The 11883-nt window shown below is 42.1% G+C and overlaps 1 protein-coding gene across 4 annotated transcripts in view; it reads right to left on the bottom strand.

The window, feature by feature from the left end:
• Positions 1 to 10406, bottom strand: part of RNF34 (ring finger protein 34, E3 ubiquitin protein ligase) — a 20411-nt gene extending 10005 nt beyond the window's left edge. For 2 of the 4 annotated variants that reach the window (XM_012663453.1, XM_012663456.1), the window contains exons 1-2: positions 10271 to 10375; positions 7998 to 8062 (exon numbers count right to left, since the gene is read on the bottom strand). In XM_012663453.1, coding sequence (XP_012518907.1) covers positions 7998 to 8006 — 9 coding nt within the window. In that variant the 5' untranslated portion in view covers positions 8007 to 8062; positions 10271 to 10375. Of the gene's footprint in view, positions 1 to 7997; positions 8063 to 10270 lie in introns of all 4 variants that reach the window. The other 2 variants (XM_012663455.1, XM_012663454.1) reach the window with 2 other exon arrangements.
• Between the last annotated feature and the right edge of the window lie 1477 nt (positions 10407 to 11883).

Consider the following 11883-nt stretch of genomic DNA (forward strand, 5'->3'; position numbering starts at 1 on the left):
TAGCCGGGCATGGTGGCGGATGCCTGTAGTCCCAGCTACTCGGGAGGCTGAGGCAGGAGGATCGCTTGAGCCCAGGAGTTTGAGATTGCTGTGAGCTAGGCTGACGCCATGGCACTCTAGACCGGGCAACACAGTGAGACTCTGTCTCAAAAAAAAAAAAAAAAGAAAGAATATATTTATTTGCTATTAAGTACTTCTTAAACAGCATTTAATCTACCTTTTCAAACTGAAAATACTAAACATAATTTTCAACGACTTGATAACCAGGATGACCTTCCAAGGTGTAAGGGCTATTTGCCACTCCACTAAATGGCCCAGGTCTAATGTATTGCTTTTTATGTTTTTCTTATCTTCCCTCTCTGAGCCACCACAGCTATCACTACACCTACCTACAGTAACCTGTCTCCTTTTTTATTACAGTCTCAGAACCCTGATAACCCAGCTTGTTATAAATATATATAAAAGAATAAATTTTCAGTGAGAGCCAAAGGTATTTTCCCATGCTTAAAGTATAAAAACCACAGTGTTTAGAACTAATAGGCTTTTGCCCCTTGTCCTAATTCTTAAGCATATTCTAGAGTCTAGATAATGTGATAGGTAATGGAAGTCTAGTAGCTGAGGTATTATTAGTTAAAATGGCAGCACATAATAACACAGTTCCATTTATTTTATTATCTGACTCAAACATTTACTATTTGTCCAGCAAGCTCTAAAAAAAAAAAAAAAAAAAAACCTTTAAAGGTAATTTGAAATGCAAAAGAGGGATAATACTATTCTTGCTACTACCCAGAAGTAATATATTATAGGGAAAGGGAAGGTAAAGCAGCAAGAAACCACAATACAAGTCCAAACAGTCTTAAGTATCAAGGTCACTGATTTAAGTATTTTTATGGCTTCACATCCTATAATTCAATTAATAGTGATGCCCTTAAAATTGAGGTAAAGTTATAATTAATAGTTCATACCTTTAAATCACTATATACCTCAGACTCCAAAATCATGGTTTGCTTAATCATAAAAGCATCAAAATCCAGATTTACTAATTTAAAGTGATTGTTCATTTAAGTAAAAGATTCATCTGCAATTCTTTCAAGTAAGCTCTCTTAAAGCTAAAAATATTTTGAAGTCAATTTGCACATAACCTTTTTGTGGGGAGGGGACTACCTCAACTGCAGAAAGTACCACCAGGATAACCTTTTCTTCATTCCAGGAGTTAACTTATTTTTTTAAGACAGCCACAGAGCTGTGACATTCTAGTTTAAAAGAAGCTCTTAGCTTTTTATCCCCCTTCTGATTCTTGTGATATTGTCTCCTTAACTAAAGTGAAAGTTCCTCATGAATAGAAACCTCTGTAGCATCCAGCTCCATCATCATATTACTGACAAATAAATGTGTGAAAGATTTCTTCCTATTACCTCTTTATAGGCAATATAACATTATTTAAATTTTGCATGCTAGTTAGAAAGTTCAAATTGTGTTTTCTTGATAAAGAAAAATTAAGGTAAAAGAAATTCTGGGGCCCAGTGTAGTGGCTCATGCCTGTAATCTCAGCACTTTGGGAGGCCTAGGTGGGAGGATTGCTTGAGGCCAGGAGTTCAAGACCAGCCTGGGCAATATAGCAAACCCCATCTCTACAAAAAATTTAAAAATTAGGGCGTGGTGGTGCTTGCCTGTAGTCCCAGCTATCCCAGTTACTCAGGAGGCTGAGGCAGAAGATCAATTGAGCCCAGGAGTTGGAGGTCACAGTGAGCTATGATCGCGCCACTGCACTCTAGCCTGGGCAAAATGGTGAAACCCCATCTCTACAAAAAATAAAAATAAAATAATTCTTAAAAAAGAGATTCTGGGCCGGACGTGGTGGCACGCGCCTGTAATTCTGGCACTCTGGGAGGCCGAGGCAGGATGATTGCTCAAGGTCAGGAGTTCAAGACCAGCCTGAGCAAGAGTGAGACCCCATCTCTACTAAAAATAGAAAGAAATTAATCGGACAACTAAAAATATATAGAAAAAATTAGCCGGGCATGGTGGCACATGCCTGTAGTCCCAGCTACTTGGGAGGCTGAGGCAGGAGGATCGCTTGAGCCCAGGAGTTTGAGGTTGCTGTGAGCTAGGATGACGCCACAGCACTCTAGCCCGGGCAACACAGTGAGACTCTGTCTCAAAAAAAAAGAAAAAAAAAAGGGCAGCACAGTCATACATTCTCTGAGGTTGCTGTGAGCTAGGCTGACGCCACAGCACTCTAGCCCAGGCAACACAGTGAGACTCTGTCTCAAAAAAAAAGAAAAAAAAAAGGGCAGCACAGTCATACATTCTGCCCTTGCTACCAGAGAGTTTTACAATGAATTAAGGAAGGATACAATTTTTCAAACCATGTTAATGAGTATGAGCATTAAAATTCTAGGGGGAAAATACAGAGTTCTGGTGAGGGAATAAACGGATTTATTTTGGGAAAACAGGTGGAATCTCTGTGTAGATATCAATATTGGAAGGTGAAAATTTTGTCCCATTCCTCATGTGTCTATAAAAGAAGAGGGATTTTCCTCTTCATTCCTAGGAAGGAAAATAATGATAAAATACTTCTATCCTCTTTCAACCATCTCATTATAAAATAAAAACAAAAAAGCCCAAGCCAAACCCCAAAGAGTCCCAGGCAAAAATATGCTGCTATAACCCAATATTTGGAACAACTCAGACCCATATTACTGTTGTTAGCCCAAATACCATAGCAGAAGGCAAGAAGAAAACTGAAAATTTTAGGTTGTAGCCTCTTAGGATCTGTAGACTTAAACTTGGACAAAATCTCCTAATGAGAGAATTTTCTTAGCATCATACTGAAGGACAAATCCATCTATGCACAGTTATCCTGAGTGTAGCATTTCCAAAACTCCAGCCTTCTAGACAGTTCAGAAATTTGAAACAAGGGAGGCCCAGTGACTAGTTTATTTGCAGTACCTTTCTTTCCCATCTAGCTTACTTGGAAAAAATTAATTTCCATTTTTGCTTTAAGCCCCATGATTTCTAGGACCCCAGTGCCCGAATGAAGGTGACTTTAGCAATTCAAACTCCACCTCCCAACTTCTTTGGAGCAGGTAGTTTTAGTCCTGTACCTGAGTGGCTGTGGTCACTGCCTCTCGCTAAAGAATTGCCTAGGCCTATGAAAAATGCCCTTAAGACAATGGTTCTCAACCTTGGCTGCATGTTGGACTCACCAAGGAAGTCAAAAAATACTGATGCCTGGGTCCCAGGCTCAGAGATTCTGATTCCACTGGTCTGGGATACAGCCTAGACACCAGAATTTTTTTTCTTTTTTTTTTTAAGAACTTCCTAGGTGATTCTGTTTTTTTTTTTTTTTTTAAAACAAGGTCTCAATACATTGGCAAGTGGGAGTACAGTGACTATTCACAGGCATCATCATAGCTCACTGCAGCCCTGAACTCCTGGGCTCATGCAATCCCTGCACCTCAGCCTCCCAAGTAGTTGGGACTATAGGCACACGCCACCCTGCCCTGCTCTACCCTAGGTGATTCTGATCACAGCCAAGGTAAAAGGTTAGGCCTACTCAATCTAAGGGAAGATTTTGTCTTCATGCCTACATTGTTTCAGCTGGTACCTGACCCTCCACAGATTCTTGAGCTGAAGGGGTTGTGCTTACTTCTGAAGCCTGTGCCTCTAGAGTTCTGAGACTAACACATCAGCCATGTATTTCCCAAGGCTTGTCTACATTTTTCAGCAGTAGTAGGATATACTTCTAGTGTTTTGTTTCCATGATTTCACCCAATCCTTTCAGAAAGGGTCAGCTGAGTTTTAAAGAATTTAATCTGATACTTAAGTTAGTTCCTTTTCTTTTTTACCACATATTGGCCTAAAACTTTGCTGGACTTTGGTACTTCATTTGCTCTTTGATTTTTGGCCCAAACTTTTATTTCCTCACTTATTCCGCTACATGTTTTCTTGTATGAAATTTCCAATATTGGGAGAAAATCAGGGATTTCTGGGTTTGTCAAAAGCAGCCATGTTCAACTTACTTTTGTCCTTCTTCACTTCCAAGTTGAAGAATCCACCAAGATGATAAATCCTCCCAGGCTAAGACTCCATCTACCTGGTTCCCCTTTAGTGTGTTTCATCTTCCTGTGCTTTCTCATAATATCCCAATGTCATAAACTTCTTCTACATGTCCCCTCAGGGCAAAGGCTTCTCTACCCACAACTGTCACCTTGACGTTCACCTAGTAATTTTTTTCTTTAAGACAGTCTCACTCAGTTCCCCAGGCTAGCGTACAGTGGCGTCATCATAGCTCACTGTAGCCTCAAATTCCTGGGCTCAAGTGATCCTCCTGCCTCAGGCTCCCAAGTAGCTGGGATTACAGGCACATGCCACCACACCGGATAATTTTTTTAATTTTTTGTAGAGACAGGGTCTCGCTATTACCCAGGCTGCTCTTGAACCCCTGGCCTCGAGTATTCCTCCCACCTCAGCCTCTTAAAGTGCTGGATTACAAGCACGAGCCACCGTGCCCATCTTCACCTAATAAATCTTGATGTGCCCTACGCTGATCTTTCCCCTCTCAAATCTGTCCAAATTTTCTGTTACTACTTGATAGAACCGATAAAAGCAATTGGGGAACTATTTAAGAGGCCGTTTTTCCAAGTTTATTGAATCTGGGCTCCTCAAGTAGAGAGGGTGCAGGGTGTGGAGGACATGTGCCAATTTACTCTCTGAGCTCCTGACTCTCCACCCCGTTACATGTCCTTGGACTCCAGTTAGCACATCCGATAGGGTAATAACTAAACAGCATTCGTCTTTTACAGCCTCCTTTTAAAAGCTTTGGAGATCTAAGTTCATTTTATTTCCCTTTCCACATCTGTCTTCCCTATCCTTTAAGCTCTTCCTCTAGTTAAATCAGCCTATATTCCTTTATTTTTCTTTTATTCACTCACTATACCCATTTTGATAGTAAGATTGAATCATATTCTCCAAACCACTCCATTTCCTCCTAGATGTTCTGAGCAAATCCAATTCCTAGGAAGACAGTATACTAGGCACAGCCCTTTGGTTTATGAATTTGCAGTAAATTCAATGAGTTATTGCTCTCCGTCAATTCCAAAAAGGTATATTCCTTATATAAGGGGTGCCATCCATGTTTCATTTATCAAAACAAAAAAAAAACTACTCTTCCATGAGTGAAGCCAAGGTCTGGATCTCTGAAAACTAAAGCCATAATCTGGGCTTTAAATGACCTATTTGGGACCATAGTTGAGAGGAGGACTCCATGTGATAGACCACATGAATCCAAAAGGTTAGAACAATCCGTCCAGGCACAGTGGCTCACACCTGTAATCCTAGCTGCTAGCACTTTGGGAGGCCGAGGCAGGAGGATTGTTTGAGGCCAAGAGATTGAGATCATCCTGAGCAAGAGCAAGATCCTGTCTCTACAAAAAGTAGAAAAATTAGCCAGATGTGGTGACACATGCCTATAGTCCCAGCTACTCAGGAGGCTGAGGCAGGAGGATGGCTTAAGCCCAGGTGTTCAAGGTTGCAGGAAGCTATGATGAGGCCACTACACCACTCCAGCTTGGGTGACAGAGTGAGACCCTGTCTCAAAAAAAAAAAAAAAGAACAGTAATGTGTAAAGACAACTAAATTCCTCTCTTGACCATGAATATAGTTCAAAATAACAGAGAATTACAGAATGAGGCCACTATCTGTCTGTGCCAGACACAAAACTACAAGCTCAGGGAATTTAGCTGTGTTTGCAGTTTATTTTATAGCCATCAAGGACTACTGAAAATGACTTAATAGTCTAATCCCTTTCCTACCCACCCTCTTAAGCCAAAACTGCTCCTGATAGAGCAGCCCTGGGACCATGGTCTGCCTGGCTCTTACCAGTTAAGAACCAGGTATCATACGAAAAAATTACATGGCCCATAGTAAGAAATTAAATTCTAAAACCTGCCTAGACTGCGCCAGACACCTAGATTTCCTCATGTCATTCTGACATCAATGCCAGTTCTGGTCTCCCTCCCCCCCCCAGAGCCAGTACACTGTCTTTTAGGGGGCCAACACTACTTTTTTTTCACTCCCAATTTAGAGCTAATTAAGAACTAAGACAAATGGAAATAACTGATACCAACTGGAGAATATGACCTTAGCTCTGTAGCCAACTAACCAGTCTTGATAATATGCTACCTAGTAACCAGCACAGCTGACCAAGAACAGCTTACCACCTAGTTGAGCGGAGAACAGAATGCCATCCTCCCTCTAGGAAGACAGATCTGAGTAGGTCCCAGAAAGTACTGAGCCAAGCATGTTTAGTTCCTTCACTGAAACTCACTAACATCGAAGTCCCTCTTCTTCTTATGGTAGCAGAAAGGCTGGCAGTGTTCCTCCCATACTGTTCCCTCCAGGAGCATGAATAAAAAATTCCCTCCACTCTCTAGGAGCAAAGCTGGTAGGCAGTGTTATCCACAAATCTAAACAATTTGCATGAGAGTATGACTGAAGGTTTCTAGCACAAGTTTCCACAATAGACCAACATTATAAGCATTCTCTCAGGTTCCTCAGTCTGATTCAAATAACATAAGCCCATTCTGAACCATCATTTATTTCATTCAACAAAAGAGGAAATGTATTGTTTCTTTGCAAGAGCGGTAGCTCAACTCTCTTCCTGGCAGAGAGCCAGAGTTTTCAAATGGCCTCAAGGTTCAGCTGCCTTTGATTGTGTATTAGATCTAATATGCTTTTAGAATCTCTGTGAGGAGAAAATACTTCAAAATACTCAATTTAAAGAATTAACAAGTTTAATACAAATTCTGAATCCTATTCCAAACTACACCAGGATATGATCCATTTTAATGATTCCATCAAATGTAATATTAACCAGCCAGACTAGAATGAAGGATAAAAGAAACTATGGTGGTTTTCATGAAGATTAAATGACAGCCATAGAGAGACAGACACGCAGAGACATACATAGGGAGGAAGGGAGAAGAAAGCTGATGGGTATGAAAACAACAAAAAACTAAATGATCTCAGTCACAGGTCCCCAACCTTTTTGACACCAGGGACCAGTTTTGTGGAAGACAGTTTTTCCACGGGGGGTGGGGAGGGTGGAGGGGGAGCAGCTGTGGGTGCAGTTGGGCCATCCCTCACTCCCTGGCCTCCTGCTCTGCGGCCCGGTTGCTGGTTGGCCACAGACCAGACAGGTGTGGGTCCTTGGCACGAGGGTTCCACAAATTTAAGTCATTCAGTTTTGATTACACTAGGTAAACAACAGTAATAATAATGCCACCTCCTAAGAGTCTACCTACCTTGCTTACCACATCTCTAAATTAAATATGATAATATTTTTACATAGTTATTTTAAGGATGAACCTAGAACTTTCAAATTCAAGAATATTAATGTTCTCAGATGCTGAAAAAAGCTACAAGGACCAGACAGGGATCAAGTCTTTCCACCAATAAAAGCTTCCTCAGAGAACTCACCCACCATAGATTTTTTTTTTTAAACTCCAGGCAACCTTTAATTTGCTAAAACTCAATATCCTGGTGTTAAATGATAGGAAAAAGATGTTTCAAATCTTAGCACCAGTGATATAAAAAAGTTTTGTAGTTTAAACTTCAATTGGGTTAGACTTTGCTACAGAACTTAAAGCAAAAGAAACAGTTGAGATAATCAGCAAAATCTTTATCCAATTTAGAGCCATTTGAGAACATACGCTCCTTAGAATGTGAAAGGATTTCTTATGCTGCTGCTTCAACTGAAATGCAATATACAGGGAACTCCGCTTTCTTAATGACCAAATATCCAACCATATATCACCAAAGGAAGACATTCTACATCCTAAATTCTTTCTCTCATACCATGTGGACATTAAGTAGCCTGCAAAAAGAGATGCTGACTTTTAAAATGTAATATTTTTAGACAAAATATTGGCTAAATTGATAGTTTTTACAATAATATATCCTACATAGCATAAATGTTAGATCATAAATGTTACCTTCCTCATGTTTGGGTTTTTCTTTTTTTTAACAGTATACTTGATCCTTAGTACCACTCCCCCACCTTTCAGAGAAAAAAAAGAAAGAAAAGGAAATTACATTCAGTAGATTACTTTCTCCTTGATATCTCATTTTGAGCTTGGAAGAATAAATATAATTAGCACAGTTAAGGGTGAGATCAATATAAATACAGAAAAACAGAAGGAGGGTTAAATCAAATTTACACAGCACCAGTGTGGCTTTTTTTTAAAAATCCCTTATGGAAAGTTAATCAGATGTTACTCTAAGGTTAAAGAGTTACTTGAGCCTGAGAGGTAAAAAATTGTATCAAAACATCAGTTTCCAAACAAAAAAACCACATGGAGAAAGAAAATATCCATTTCACACATATAGTATAATAAAATCAGCTGCTCCTGATTTGAGTGCTCCTGAGTGAAAATGTACTTATCTAATCGCTTAGCTTTTAAAGTAATTTTAAGTTCACAGAAAGAAGCACTTCCTTCCATGAATTCACATGCTAGAATTCCATGGCATCAGGAATCACTGACCCTACCCAGAAATCTACAAATGAGCATATCTACCATTAAACAATTTCAATATAAATCAATATGAAGTTAAATAGTTAAACAGCCCAAATCCTAAATTTTGTGAATACAGTTTCACAAAAACAATAATAAAGGCATCACTCGTAACTGTTATTTTGCACATACGGATGTCTATTCAGGTCATTTTGCTTCAGAAAAAATACATATATATTTTTTTACATTTTCAATTGTCACCGAACTTTGTTTCTAAAATTTCAACTTAGAAAGCAGTAACTGGCTGGGCGTGGTGTCTGATACCTGTAATCCTAGCACTTTGGGAGGCCCAGGGAAGGGGATTGCTAGAAGCCAGGAAGGAGTTAGACCAGCCTGAGCAACAGCAAAATAAAAAATTAGCCGGGTGTGGTGGCATAGGCTTCCCAGAAGTTTGAGGTTGCAGGGAGCTATGATGATGCCACTGCACACTAGTTCAGGCAACAGAGTGAAACCCCGTCTCAAAAAAAACAAAACAAAACAAGCTCTTACAATATCCACATACTTCATGGCAGCGTTCAAAAGTCACCTATTCCACAGATATTCCTTGCTTTCTGTAGCCAGAAGTATCTTTTCTTGCTCCTGAGGATTTTGCATTTTTTTGATACCTTATATCCTCTGCCTTGTAACGTGGTTACTCATGAAGCTCTCCTCTTCTAAATGGCAAACTCTGCCCTAAAGGGTGGGATTGAGTTTTCCATTATTTCTAGTCACCATGTCTCCCTCTTGGCTAACAGAGAAAATGTTCAACATTTCACAGAAAATGAATTTCTAGCCACTTGACACTCTTCCATAGCAAATCTTTGACGCTTTGTAGAGTTAATCTAGCAGCTCGCTCTATTATTTTCCTTATCCACACCAAGCACACCTCTTCACTGAGATTAATAAAATCGTCTATGTCTGAAAGAGTATCATCACTTATGACTCATGCCACTTGGTTTGAGTTCGGCAAATGAATCAATACCTGAATCGACTGCTGTACACACAGAGCTCTTTAGAACTCTCAGCGATCGAGTTGAGAGAATCTCCCCCCTTCCCCTAAACTTCTCATCAGTGATGCTCCCACGCTCTCACTCCCACCTTGGAAAACTCAAGCTGTCAAATTATTTGCTGCGTACCTAGTGGCGATGGAGACACACGGAGCCGGCTCGCGCTCCAGGTCATGGCCCCAACGTTAAGCCTACCAAGAACCCCTTTCAGGGTGGCATCCCCGCCTTGAGACGTCTCTAACCTGTTAACCTAGTCCCGTCCTCACCACTCCCTGCACCACTCCTTTTCGCTTCGGTCCCGTGATGTCCCCGACATTTGGGTTAGTTCAAGGACTCGAGGCGGGAGAGGGCAAAGGCACGGAGGGCTGAGGCGAGCACCAGCGAATCTGCCTCAGGCCCCCGAGGCGGCGCACAGGGCCTGGCGCAGAGAGGGGCCGCCCCCAGGCGTGAGAGCGGGGGGAGGTGCCCAGTCTCCCAGACTCCTTGGGCTCGCTGACGGGAGGCGCTGTGGGGGCGCGAGAAGGTCTGGGAACCCAGCCTCTCCGCTCTGTGCCGGTCAGGGCCCCAGACGCCGGGCGAGCGACCGCCCTCGGCGGAGACTTCCGAGATGCCGGCGGGGTAACCGCTGAGGAGAAAAAGAGGCGCTTTGGGTGCCCCGGTTGGATAGGACAGACGAGGAGGCTCTGCCCGGCTCCACCGGCCCCTCACCTTCATGGCCGCGACCACCTCGGCTCGGCCGGCTCTGCCCGAGAACTCAACACCATAGCAGTTCCTCACCCAGCCGACCTCCTTCTTTCTGGGCGGTGATTACGGCGCCTGTCGAGGCGACCCAGCGTCCGGACGTAAGAGGCGTGGTCACGCTCTCCACGTGCCCCGGGAAGAACGCAGAGCGGCGGCCAAGCTGGCCAATCCGGAGCCGATACTCGGGGGGCCGGTCACCAGAGCCAATGAAGTGGCGGAGATGGGGCGGGGCCTCTGGCGTCGGCTGGTGGGCAAGGCACGACTAGGTTCCGCCCCTAGTGGAGAAGGGCGGGTGTGGGCGTGGCGGGAGAAGCTCTCCGGAGCGGCTTTCTTGGTTGGGAGGCTGAAATAGGAGACAGCGTCACCTGGGGAACCTGCTGCAGCAGAGATATGGCTTTCTGGGCTGGGTGGTCAAGTTTGCCAGGAGGAGAGGGTAGGAAGGGCCGTGATGAATTTGAAAATGCCGGTTGGTTTGAAGGCTTTTGTTAGAACATTCAGACCAGAGCCAAAGATTTCCTCCCAAAACGTCTCACCGCTCACGTTCGGTGATGACCTCGGGTCTCCTCACTCCTCGAGGGTCTGGTAAGGAGCGGCAGCTGCCCACGCTAGGACGCGGCCTTTACACATAAGTTTTATTGAAAACACTTGGAGAACCAGGGGCAGTCAATTCCCAAGTGCTCTTTTAAAGCAATGTTGAAAATAACCAAAATCCTAGCACAATAAAATGATTCGCGTGATCCCTTGGAATTGACTTTTTTGGACAGAGAAACTGAGATTGTAAATTAAGGTGTCGATTTCTTCAGCTGGCCCGGATGACACTCAGTTGGTTTTGCTACACTTCTCTCACCTCTAATTCAACCAGTATTTAAGATTTCAAATAGACATGAAGATATCAGTTCGCTTTTCGTGAGAACCTAAGACTTCTATTCCTTTTTATTAGTAGACTTACTTAAACAATATGTACTATGTCAGATTAACACACACACACACACATATACACAAGGCCAGGCCAGTTCCTTAGACTGAAATACTGCACCAGCTTATTTTTCTTGTTTTAAGTGCTGTTCAGATAATATAATGTAACCTCCTATCCAGAATAATACTAGGTTTTCTTTTTTGGAAAAACACACAGAAAGGCAGACTTTCGTTCACCATGTTGGGGCAGCAGCTGAGCTTCATTGGAAGAGACAGTATTAATTAATTCTTCTAATAATCTAGGCATAAAGAAACTCAATAAAAATGTTCTAGAGATACAAAGCCATGGGTCTTTCTCATTAGAAAGGACCTGGCAGGTCTTAGAGAGTTTATGAATAAGCATATGAAAAGATGCTCAACATCATGAGCCATCAGGGAAATGCAAGTCAAAACCACAGATACCAAAAAAAAAAAAAAAAAAAAAACCCACAGATACCATTAAACACCTACTAAGATGGCTAAAATTAAAAAGACAGAAAATAAGTGTCGGTGAGGATGTGAAGAATTTGGAATCTTCATACGTTAGTGGTGGGAATGTATTAATAAAATGGTGCAGCTGCTTTGGAAAAGTCTGGCAATTCTTAAAAAATGTTAAAACATTAGCC

This window comes from Propithecus coquereli, unplaced genomic scaffold, assembly GCF_000956105.1.
Source record: "Propithecus coquereli isolate 6110/MARCELLA unplaced genomic scaffold, Pcoq_1.0 Scaffold81, whole genome shotgun sequence".
NCBI classification, from domain to species: domain Eukaryota; kingdom Metazoa; phylum Chordata; class Mammalia; order Primates; family Indriidae; genus Propithecus; species Propithecus coquereli.